The sequence below is a fragment of the Suricata suricatta genome, chromosome 15 (assembly GCF_006229205.1).
Source record: "Suricata suricatta isolate VVHF042 chromosome 15, meerkat_22Aug2017_6uvM2_HiC, whole genome shotgun sequence".
Lineage (NCBI taxonomy): Eukaryota > Metazoa > Chordata > Mammalia > Carnivora > Herpestidae > Suricata > Suricata suricatta.
Window position 1 is genome coordinate 38,604,949 of NC_043714.1, and position 11,607 is coordinate 38,616,555.

Sequence of the window (11,607 nt, forward strand, 5' to 3'; positions counted from 1 at the left end):
GAAGGTGCAAAGCATGCTTGGGATTCTCTGTCTCTCTCTCTCTCTCTCTACTCTTCCCCTGCTCTCTATCTCTTTCTCTCCTAAAGTAAACATCAAGAAATTAAAAAATAAAGATATCATGGAGATGTTATTAAAAAAATTCATGAGAAAACTGGTTCATGTTATTTCTATCTAGAAAGACTGAATCTTTGGTCTCTTTTGAACTGCAAAGGATATCATGCATATCAACAGACCAAAAGATTATTCAAGTTAGTCTTTCCTAAAATGTGAGAGAGGATGACCTCCTAATTTTGCATTTTTTTTAATTAAATTTTTTATTTTGCAGGGCTCAATCCCACAATCCTGGGTTCATCACCTGAGCCAAAATCAAGAGTCCCTCAACTGACTGAGCCCCCCAGTTTTGCATTTTTAGACTCAGAGATTATGATTAAATATATAGGCATAGAAATCTTAATATAATGTTTACTATTCAAATGCATTTAGAAATTCTCAAAGTAATAAATGAAACAAGATGAATGCAAAGCAAAGCCAACTGCTGTCTTCCAATACCAATTTTCCTCTTCTACTAAAGAAGATTGGGCTGGGCACTAGTGAACTAAAAAGTGGATTTCTCTGACTCCTGGGAAGCCAGTGTGAACACATGTCTCTAACTTTATTTAATTACTAATGAGATATTTTACATTCTTTTTTTTGAAGTGTATTTACTTTGAGAGTGAGGGCATGAGCATGAATGGGAGAGGGGCAGAGAAAGAGAGAGAATCCTAAGCAGGCTCCACGCTGTCATCATGGAACCAGACTGTAAGATCATGACCTGAGCTAAAATCAAGAGTTGGATGCTTAACCAAATGAGCTACCCAGGTAGCTAATATCTGATAGACGGGAATGAAATGGAAATGATGCAGGCACTCCAGATCATGTCCTTAAAGGAAGGTTCAGACTTTAGAAACTCCTTCTACTTCTTATTCCAAAATTCTGCTGCCTTTCTAGAACACAGATGTTATAGGTGAGCTATCTTGAACAATAAAGGCAACATCCTAAGGATGGCAGAGGAAAGGGACAGAAGGAATCTGGGTCCTTGACACTGTGGAACTGTCATATTAGCCCTAGAATACTTACAAACAGATTGAGAGAAAATCCTATTTTATCAAATCCACTATTATTTTGACTGTTGTGACAGCAGCTGAACTTATATCCTTATTATTACAAATATACTATAGGAATTCTACATATACTACAAGTTTTATACAAAAGAAATTAGCATTTTGCCTCAAACTTTGGCCCTATGTTTCCTTCCTGTAAGGAACTTCTCTGTTTATAAAGTGTACTATATTGAAGCTCCTTTGCTTACATATTATAAATTCTCATTAATATGTACAAAGGAAACCTAAAGCAGAAGTTCATTAATTTCATCCTCTTCTATCCTGTCCTCTACTGATTAATGGTATCAGTTGTTAGGGTGTAATCACTGTGGACCTAAAAGAAAAAAAATGAACTTAGAATTTTATGAACAGCCTTTTAAAATCAATTTATAAGTAGAAGAATTTCTGTATTAGTTGCTACCCCTCTTATTCAATATTTATTTCTAAACATTTATTAAATATCTATTATGTTCCAAGGAATGCCAGGTCCCAAGGATACCAAGACAAAGACATAATAATTTCAGCCATTTAGGAAGAGACCATCTATTACGGTAGACAAACATATATTGCTGTGATACAGACTCACACAGGATACTGGGCAAAGTCAAAGGGATACTTACCTACTGTGGGCAAAAATTTGTGGGGAGGAAAAGAGGAGTGTCAGAAAAGATTTCCCCAAAGAAAGAGCACTAGAGCTAAGTAAGTATTTAAGGAAAACAAGAATCAGTGGGAAAGGAGAAGAAACAACTTTCCAAGCAAAGGAAGAAGCATGTACATAAGGAAGGTAAACAAGAACTTGGAAGATTCAAGAAATTGAAAGCATAGTTCAACATGGCTAGAGGGCAAAATGGAGGAGAAAAGTAGGGCAGAGTAGCTAAACACAATCAAAATTACAAGAAATAAAACTTTCATCCACTGCCCTAAGTCAACTCCAAATCTAAATCTCCATTTAGGACCTCTCTCCCAAGCCCCAGACCATGATAACCAACTGCCAACTGTACATCTCCACTTGAATGGACCTCTGGTACCACAACTCAACAAGTCCAAAACTGAACTCTTCTATATAAGTATTACACAATGGCCAGGACAGAAACCATTATTATCCTTTGATTCTTTCTCATTCTCTCACCTAAATCATTCCTCTCCTCTTGTAGGTATAAAGGTATCACTCCCCTGCTCCCTAGGCCAAATTCCTTGTCTTATAAACAAGTGTATCTATCCTCTTCTTGCCAGTTCAAATTTATAGCCCCAACATACCATGCTCTTTCTCACCTTCATGTCCTCGCTATTATCTCTGCTCCTACACTCCTCTGTCCCAATTCCTTTTAGAGTCCACTTTCTCCTTTTTTTTTTTAGAGCAGTTTTTTGTTGTTGTTTATTTTGAGAGAGAGAGAGAGAGAGAGAGAGGAAGAAGAAGAAGAAGAAGAAGAAGAAGAAGAAGAAGAAGAAGAAGAAGAAAGAAGGAGGAGGAGGAGGAGGAGCAGCAGAGAGAGATGGAGAGAAAGAATCCCAAGCAGGCTCTGCATTATGAGATCATGACCTGAGCCGAAACCAAGAGCCAGAGGTTTAATCCACTGAGCCACTCAGGCGCCCCTATTATTATTATTATTATTATTATTATTATTATTAGGGGGGGTGGAGAAAGCAAGAGCAAGAGCAGGGTAGGGGCAAAGAGAGAATCCCAAGGACGCTCTGTGCTGTCCAAGCAGAGCACTATGCAGAGCTTAATCATGAGATTATGACCTAAGCTGAAATCAAGAGCCATATGCTTGCCTAAGTCACCCAGGCGCCCCCAGAGTTAACTTTCTCTTGGAAGCTATGCCAGAGCAAGTCTAGATAGATGCCTATCCTTGTGAATCAAAAGCCTCTTATCAAACTAAATTGTAATTGATTCTTTTATCTCTCCCATTAGAGTTGTATCTCAGGAAGACAATAACCAAGTCTCAGTTTACTGTTACACTGAAAGTGCCTATCATATTCATTTAATGAATGAAAGACTTTTAATAAATGCTTAATAAAAGTTGATTGAATTGTGTATTCAGAGAGGTAAAAATTTTACAGTGAAGTAGGGGCTTAAGATATCTGGAGGAGTACATAAACCTTAGGAAGACAAGGGGAATCATGGAAGATTTTTGATTACGAAGATAGCAGGAATGTGAAGAATAAACTGGTCAAATTTCAGGACTCTGAACCATATTTACCTTCAGAAGGAGTCGCTGTGCCTTTACAAGTCACAGTATAGCTGTCTCCTCTTCCTCACTCTTCTATCCCTGCAAATATTTTCCCTTCTCTGTTTACCCTCTCCTTACAAGTAAGCTAAAGCTATCTCATCTATTCCTACCATTTCCATGATCACTTCTGTTCCAATGAGTTCTAATTAGTTTCTTAAAGAAACTCCAAAATGAGGTAGTACTTTCTAGCATCAATCACTATTGTAAGACTGTATCTTAACCCAGCAATTCCACTCTAAAAAGTAATGAATATTCATAAAAATAACTTTAGTATTTATAATTTAAAGAATATCACATCACTGTAAAAAATTAGAAACCTAAATGTAGGGGCATCTGGGTGGCTCAGCTAGTTAAGTACCTGACCCCAGCTCAGGTCATGATCTCATGGTCCGTGGGTTCGAGCTCCATGTTGGGCTCTGCACTGACAGCACGGAGCCTGCTTAGGATTCTCTCTCTCTCTGCCCCTCCCTTGCTTGCCCTCTCACTCTCTCTCCAAATAAATAAACTTTTAAAAAACCTAAAAGTATGAGAATATATAAATAAAAACATTACTGTTTAAAGAAATCTGATGCAGCCAGTAAAAAATGGAATAATACAGAATACCTAGGTAAAGAAACAGGATGGCTAGAGGACAGAGATAAGAAAAAGACATACTTTTTACCGCATACCCTTTTGTACCCATTGTTACAAGAGATAATATTGTAAAATGAAGTGTACATTTAAAATGTTATATAAGTACAGGGCACCTGGGTAGCTCAGTCTGCTAAAGCATCTGACTTTGGCTCAGGTCATGATCTCATGGTTTGTGAGTTCAAGCCCCACAATGGGCAAGTTCTGTGCTGTCAGCGCAGAGCCCACTTTAGATCTGCCCTTCCCCTGCTTGTGCTCTCTTTCCCAAAAATAAACATTAATAAAAAAAATAACAATAGGGACACTTGGGTGGCTCAGTTGATTAAGCATCCAACTTTGGCTCAGGTCATGATCTCATGGAAGATTTTTGATTACAAAGATAGCAGGAATGTGAAGAATAAACTGGTCAAATTTCAGGACTCTGAACCATATTTACCTTCGGAAGGAGTCACTGTGCCTTTACAAGTCACAGTATATTATATATACATAAATATATATACACACACATACACTAGAGGATTTGAAAAAATGTAAAAGGCTGTTAATCATAGCTGGGACTAAGAAAGCCTTTACTCTTCTGTATATTCTTGTTCTTCTATGTCATAATTAAAATTTATTATAATAGGGGTGCCTGGATGGCTCAGTAGGTTAAGTGTCTGACTCTTGATTTTTGGCTCAGGTCATGATCTCATTTTAAGGATTTGAACCCACATCTGGCTCTGCATTAACAGCATGAAGCCTGCTTGAGATTCTCCCTCCTTTCTCTCTCTCTCTCTCTCTCTCTCTCTCTCTCTCTCTCACTCTCCACCTTCCTCCCTTCATCTCTCCCCCACTTGTGCTCTCTCAGTCTCTCTCAAAATGAATAAACTTTAAAAAAAAAACTTACTAAAGTAAGTTGTTTTTTAAATTTTGAATAAAATAACATACAAGCCACAAACATAATTTATAATTCATTTAACATGACTCAAATCCCTTTCAGTATTCCCCTTGGGAAATGTGAATAAATATTATCTTCACCAGATCACAAATTTCTTTGAAAGCAAGGGCAATAGGTTTCAGGAGTTTTTTTGTTTGTTTTCTTATTTGTACTGCCCCCCACCACCACTCCCCAGAGCTATACCTCACCTTCAGAAGTATTTTTCGTAAATGAAATTGTTAAAACAAATTCCCAAATTCCTATTTAAGCAAATCTCTCTGGTGTACCACTAAACGCACCTAAAACTAAAACTATCCTGTTCCCGTCAAATCCAGCTCCAAACTTTTTATTATCAACAGCCCTAACAATTCTCTATCTCTAAAACTATAACTCTATCACTTTTGAGGAACCTCCACACTGTTTTCCAGAGTGGCTGCACCAGTTTACATTCCCACCAACAGTGTAGGAGGGTGCCCGTCTCTCCACACCCTCGCCAGCACCTATAGTCTCTTGATTTGTTAACTCTATCACTTTTAACTACTCTTTCTCCCTCACACAATTAGTTGCCATGCTATCAATTCTATATCCAAAATTTCCTGCTGAGACACAGTAGGGCATGGCTTTAAAGCCACATTGGTGTGCTTTCATCCTGTTATGACACTTTAGGAAAATCACCTAACCTCTCACACTCACTCTCCTTATCTATAAAATGGGAATAAAGATCTTTCAAAATTATTACAAGGATTAAGGATAGTATATTTAAATTACAAAAGCACTGCATCTTGCACAAAATGAGCATTCAATAACTGGACAATGATTACTGCCCATCTGCTAAACCCAAGCTTTCATGACATCTCACTTTTTCTTCCTTATTTGCCATTTCTAATTTTTCTGAATCATTTTAGGTATTACTGATCAATTAACTGACTTAATGAATTTTACTAGTCACTTAATTTGCCTGCTCAAAACTACCTATTTCCTACAAAATAAAGTCCACGCTTCTTTGCTGAGCATTCAAAGGAACTCCATGATCTGGCTTCGAACTGCCTTGCAGCTGCCACTTCACACTCATACTCTTGGCATACTCCCCAGAGAACGACTACTCCAGGAGAATGCCCTGCTTTATCTACAATTGTGGGACATTTCCTCTTCCACCAAAGACCAAGTTCACATGCCAACTGCCTTGATGAAGTCTTCCCTGATATTCTCAAAAGAGTGATCTCTCCCTCCTCTGAAATCACATAGCCTTATAGGTAGCACCAAATGGAGCTTAAATAAATACTGACTGGGGTCCTATTAGGTCAAGGCATTTTGGAATAAAGATGATAAACCCTAGTGTGCCTGGCTGGCTCAGACAGTAAAACATGCAACTCTTATCCCAGAGTCATGAGTTCCAGCCCCATATTGGAAATACGGCTTACTTTAAGAGAGAGAGAGAGAGAGAGAGAGAGAGAGAGAGAGAGAGAGAGAGAGGGGAAAAAAAATAAAACAGATTATACACCCCAAGGGATTCCCACTGTTCCTATACACAGTCATTGCCTTCTAACTTGAATCATCCTTTTGTGGACCTAATCTCCAATACTTAGTTATAAACTCCCTGAGAACAAACAACTCAATATTTCATACCCCCCACAAACCTTTAGCCTTCCTTCAAGACTCCCTTCAAATATGATCTCTACTAAGTCTCCCGCCATCATTGCCAGAATTGGTCCTGTCCTCTCCTGGTCCTCAATGTTTGTCCATGAATGAATGAAGAAACACTAGATTTTTAAATATATAAGTGAATTAGTGCCGATTTTCTTAAACTAGAATATCACTAATTCATCATAGGCTTCTTTCACTTTTAACAGTTCTCTACTACTGTACACGTGACAGGTTTGTTCTGATCCAACTACGAACTCCATCATGAGTTTTCTAAATCTTAGCTGGAAGTCCAGTCAGAGGAGGACAGTCGTTGGACAAGCAGAGGTATCTGACCCCATGAAAGGAGGCCACAAATTCACTCATTGTTAGTAAGACATGCTCAAGTTTCCAAAATGTTTATTTTTACATTCCTATAAACCATTCGTTGAAATAATTAGAAGACCAAAGTTGTCAAATTTTTATTTTGCCAAACAAAACATTAAGATACAACCACTACTCCCTATCATCACTATATCCAAAGAAGGAACAGTTCTCTAAATTAAGTTTACATTGGAAGAGAAATGTGAGTTCTGGGCCGTTTTTATTCTCTCTATGGACTTGGTTAATGTTCATTTTGGCTAGCTTTCGGGAACCTTTAGTTAACCAGCTATAGTCAATTTAAATATCGCAGAGCCAGTCAGACGTTCAGGTGCGCTCAAGTTATCACAGAACGAGCAGTCCACACCACCCCCGCCCTCGCCCCCCAAAACAACACAATTACGCTGTACTGATAGATAAACTACAATTCTCTCAGTTCTCTCTTCTTCGCAAGTATTCTCCACCCAAAAGGCGTTCCGTCTAAGTGCTTCGTGTCCTAATGTGTGGAATCTTTCCAAGGGATAACGATTCAAGTTTCAGGGCAAACTGGAGAACGCCGCAATTCTAAACCGAATGAGTGTCCCATCTGGACAGCAGAACTCGTGTCAGGAAGGGAACCTAGGAGGAGGGATTTAGGAACCACGACACCTGCGTGACCCACTCAGTCACCTGTGTTGCCAAACTCAAGTTGTCCAAGACCCCTCCCAAACACCACCTGAGATAAACTTGAAAACCACGAGGCCCAAAGCTGACAGGAACAACAATACAACAACAAAAGAACAAGGCAAGTAAAACAACCAGCTCGACCAAAGACCTGGGGAACTACGGGAAAGCCGGGGGAAATGGGGGGGGGGGTCTACCGCCGCCCTCCCTCAGACGCGGGGCCCACACCCAAGCCGGGGGCGGGTGGGGGGGGAGGGGGCTATGTCTGTGAGGAGTTAAAGCGGAAATCGGCAGGAGGAAAAGTCGAGGCACGCCTAACGACTTTTTTGTAAGGGTCCACCAGTCGACAAGCAGGATAGGAATCAAGTCGGGAAGCCTTACCTCAGCGCTCGGGTGTTTAAAAGTATCTAAAAATAGCAGCTCCATAGCCGAGTCTACCGCCATGTTTGCTGCGGGCGGGGGCCGGGGGGAAGACTTCCGGGGCAGAGCTCCAACCTCGGCGACCGCGGCTCCGGAGAGGGAGAGACCGCAGCACTTCCGGTGACTGGAGCGCTGGCGCCGCAAGCGTGGGCCTATCGCGAAGAGCGGTGCTGTCTGCAGCCTCCGACCCCGCCTTCTCCAGCGCGGCGGAGGGCTCCCCTGGAGCTCGGAGAGGGGCCGGGGGGAGAAGAGGAGGGGACTACGGAGGCGCTAGTGGTCCAAACCCCATCCTTCCGCCGCGTTGCTGACAGAGCCACGACTGCCTTCGGAGGGCGGGGTGCCGAGCCGGATTTGAGGAGGGTGGAGGGAGGGGTAAGGAACTCCGCCAACTCTGAACGCCCGGCCCCGTGAAACCTCCTTTCCAAGCAAGCAGCCCTTCCAGGGCTGAGAGGAAAAGGGTTCAATAAGCTAGGCTGAAGAGTGAGACTTTTTTTTTTAAGAAGAAAAGAAACTGTAGTCTAAAAATGAAGAGTTTTTTTTTCTTTCATCTGCAAATGTGACTAATAATGCCTAACTCACTGTCTTATTGTGAAGGCTAATTGAAATAAAACTGAAGAAATTGTATAACGTGAAATGCCATGAACAGAGAAATGTAGAGTGAAAAGTAAGTATCACGGCCTCGGTGTTGAAGAACATTGGAGCAACTGGAACTATTTTGTAGTCGAAATTGGCACAAGTGCTTGGAAGAGCAGTGAGGAATTATCTAGTAAAACTACATGTGCCTGCCCCACTTCTAAGATCACTCTCACATATGTGCGCAAAGAAATACCTACTCATACAAGAATGTTCACGGTAAAACGTAATAGTTGCAAAAAATCTGTTGACATCAACGGGAAGTAGTAAGTTGTGGTATATATATATGCAATGTAATAGGGCACAGCAGGTAGGATAGAATGAACTAGTGCCGTATATAATAACCTGGATAATCTGAAAAACAGGGCTAAGCAAACAGATTGAAGAGTATGTAGTGTAAAATAGCACTTACAGTGTTCAAAACATGCAAATAGTATAATTTTTCAAGGGCATGTATATAAATTATAAAATTACAAAATGCATTGGAATGATAAACACTAAAATGTCAAGATAGTCGGAAACTGGAGGGAGACGTAATTGAGAAGCACACAGGGGCTTCAAATGCTTTGATTATGTCTTATTCTTTAGGTCGGTGATGGTTTCACAGGCATGTCTCACATTACTGTTTGTGCCTTTTGGTATGCTTAAAATGTTGAATAATAAATTATTTAAAAAATTTTTAAAGTAAATCTCCATTCACCCCCTTCCTCAGCCAACTAGTTCCCTCCCTTAGCTAACAGTTCATCCCCTTCACTACTTGCTTTTTCAAAGAACTAGTTCTTGCATTCATATTTATTATTCCCAACATTCTTCTCTTTCCTGATTTTTCAGTTCTGCTTTTGTTTTTTTTTTTAAGATTTTATTTTTCTTGGGGTGCCTGGGTGGCCCAGTCAGTTAAGTGCCTGACTCGGTTTCAGCTTAGGTCATGTCACTGTACCTGAATTGGAGCCCTCTGTCAGGTTCTGAGATGACAGTATGGAACCTGCTTCGCACTCAGTCTCCCCCTCTCTCTGCCTCTCCGTCATTCACACACACTATCTCTGTTGCAAAATAAATAAACTTTAAAAAATATTTTTTTTATTTTTCTTAAGTGAAGAATTTCAAGCTCTCATCCGATACCTCTGAATCAGAACCCGAAAATTCTTTTTTGTTTATTTATTTACTTTGAGAGAGAGGGAGAGTGAGCGTATATTAGTGGGCAAGGGGCAGAGAGAGAGGTGGGAGAGAATCCCAAGCAGGTTCTGTGCTGTCAGCCCCCAGCCTGATATTAGGACCTAAGCCAAAATAAAGTCCCACACTTAACCAACTGAGCCACCCAGGTGCCCCTAAGATTTTATTTTTTAGCAACCTGTACACTCAATGTGGGGCTTGAACTCACAACCCGGAAATCAAATAGCATGCTCCACTGACTGAGTCAGCCAGGTGCCCCAATTTCTGCTTTGGAATTTACTAATTTTTCTTCTACCTTTTAAAGGCCTAGATGCAGTTATTTTTCTAATTTCCAATGTGATGCTTAAATTTATATTCATCATTTATTATACATATTTATGTCTACGAAATTTCCCCTAAGCTCCACTTTAACTGTAAATAATGTACTATGTAGTACCTTTATTACTGATACTTTTTACGTACTCTTATTTTCTAGTTTTAATTTTCTTTTTGACCTAAGAGTAATGTGAGGTAGATTTTTAAATTTTTTTAATGTTTATTTATTTCTTAGAGAAAGAAAGGCAGAGTGTGAGCAGGGAAGGAAACAGAGAGAGGGAGACACAGAATCTGAAGCAGGCTCCAGACTCTAAGCTGTCGGCAAAGAGCCCTACATAGGGCTTGAACTCACGAACTATAGGATCATGACTTGAGCCGAAGTCGGAAGTTCAATCAACTGAGCCACCCAGGCACCCCAAGGTATATTTTTTTTAATTAATAGACTATTTTTTAGAGTTGTTTTAGTTTTACAGGAAATTGAGCAGATAATACAGGAGTTCCCAGTTACTCCCTTTCCCCTCTGTTCAGAGATTCCCCAGTTATTAATATCTTGCTGTAGTGTGGTACATTTATTACCATTGATAAACCAGTATTGATACATTATTAACTAAAGTCGATAGTTTACATTAGGGGCCACCATTTGTTTCATGTTGTACATATATGCTATATGTGTATTTGAATTTGTAGATGATCTCTGAAAGAATTAAGAAACTCATAATAGTTGGCTTCTAGGGAGGGAGTTTGATGGTTAAAGTATAGAAATAAAGGTAATCTATTACCATGTACATATTTTACCTATTGCCAAATTTTGAAAGATGAATAAGAATGGAGGAGTAAAGGGGCACCTGGGTGGCTCAGTCAGTTAAGCGTTGGACTTCAGCTCAGGTCATGATCTCATGGTCTGTGAGTTTGAGCCCCACATCAGGCTTTGTGCTGACAGCTCAGAACCTGGAACCTACTTCAGATTTTGTCTCACTCTCTGCCCCTCCCCGGCTCCCACTGTCTTTCTCAAAAATAAATAAAAATTAAAAATTAAAGAATAGAGGAGTAAAGAAAACTTGAATAAACAAGTCTTTCAAGAACTTTTGTTGCATAAAAGAAGAAATGAGGTAGTTGTGAAAGGGTGACCTGGAGTCAGGAAAAAATGTTTTTTAGATGGGAAATAACAGAGCATGTTGACTGGTGGGAATGCAGCAATGGAGAAAGTGATGATAAAGAGAAAAAGGGGATATTTGAGGAAGCAAAATATTGAAAGGTGGGTGTGTGGGGTAGTACCTGGTAGCCTAGTAAAAAGTAAAAAATCCCTAGAAAGAATGCCTACTCCCTGGTGACCAGAGGCAAGAGTCCATGAGTACACATGCAAATGAAAGTAATGATTTAGTGTGTGGAAATGAGAGAGTTCCTTTTTGATAGTTCTCTGTTGTCTCAGTGAGATCATCAGCTATGATTCAGAGGACAGAAGGATGTGTAGGAGGTCAAAGAAGATATA

The 11,607-nt window shown here is 40.0% G+C and overlaps 1 protein-coding gene across 2 annotated transcripts in view; it reads right to left on the minus strand.

Moving 5' to 3' along the window:
- Positions 1-8,185, minus strand: part of VIRMA (vir like m6A methyltransferase associated) — a 62,773-nt gene extending 54,588 nt beyond the window's left edge. The window contains exon 1 of one of the 2 annotated variants that reach the window (XM_029923433.1): positions 7,962-8,185. In XM_029923433.1, the coding sequence (XP_029779293.1) occupies positions 7,962-8,024 (63 nt within the window). In that variant the 5' untranslated portion in view covers positions 8,025-8,185. The remainder of the gene's footprint in view (positions 1-7,961) is intronic. The other variant, XM_029923432.1, reaches the window with a different exon arrangement.
- Between the last annotated feature and the right edge of the window lie 3,422 nt (positions 8,186-11,607).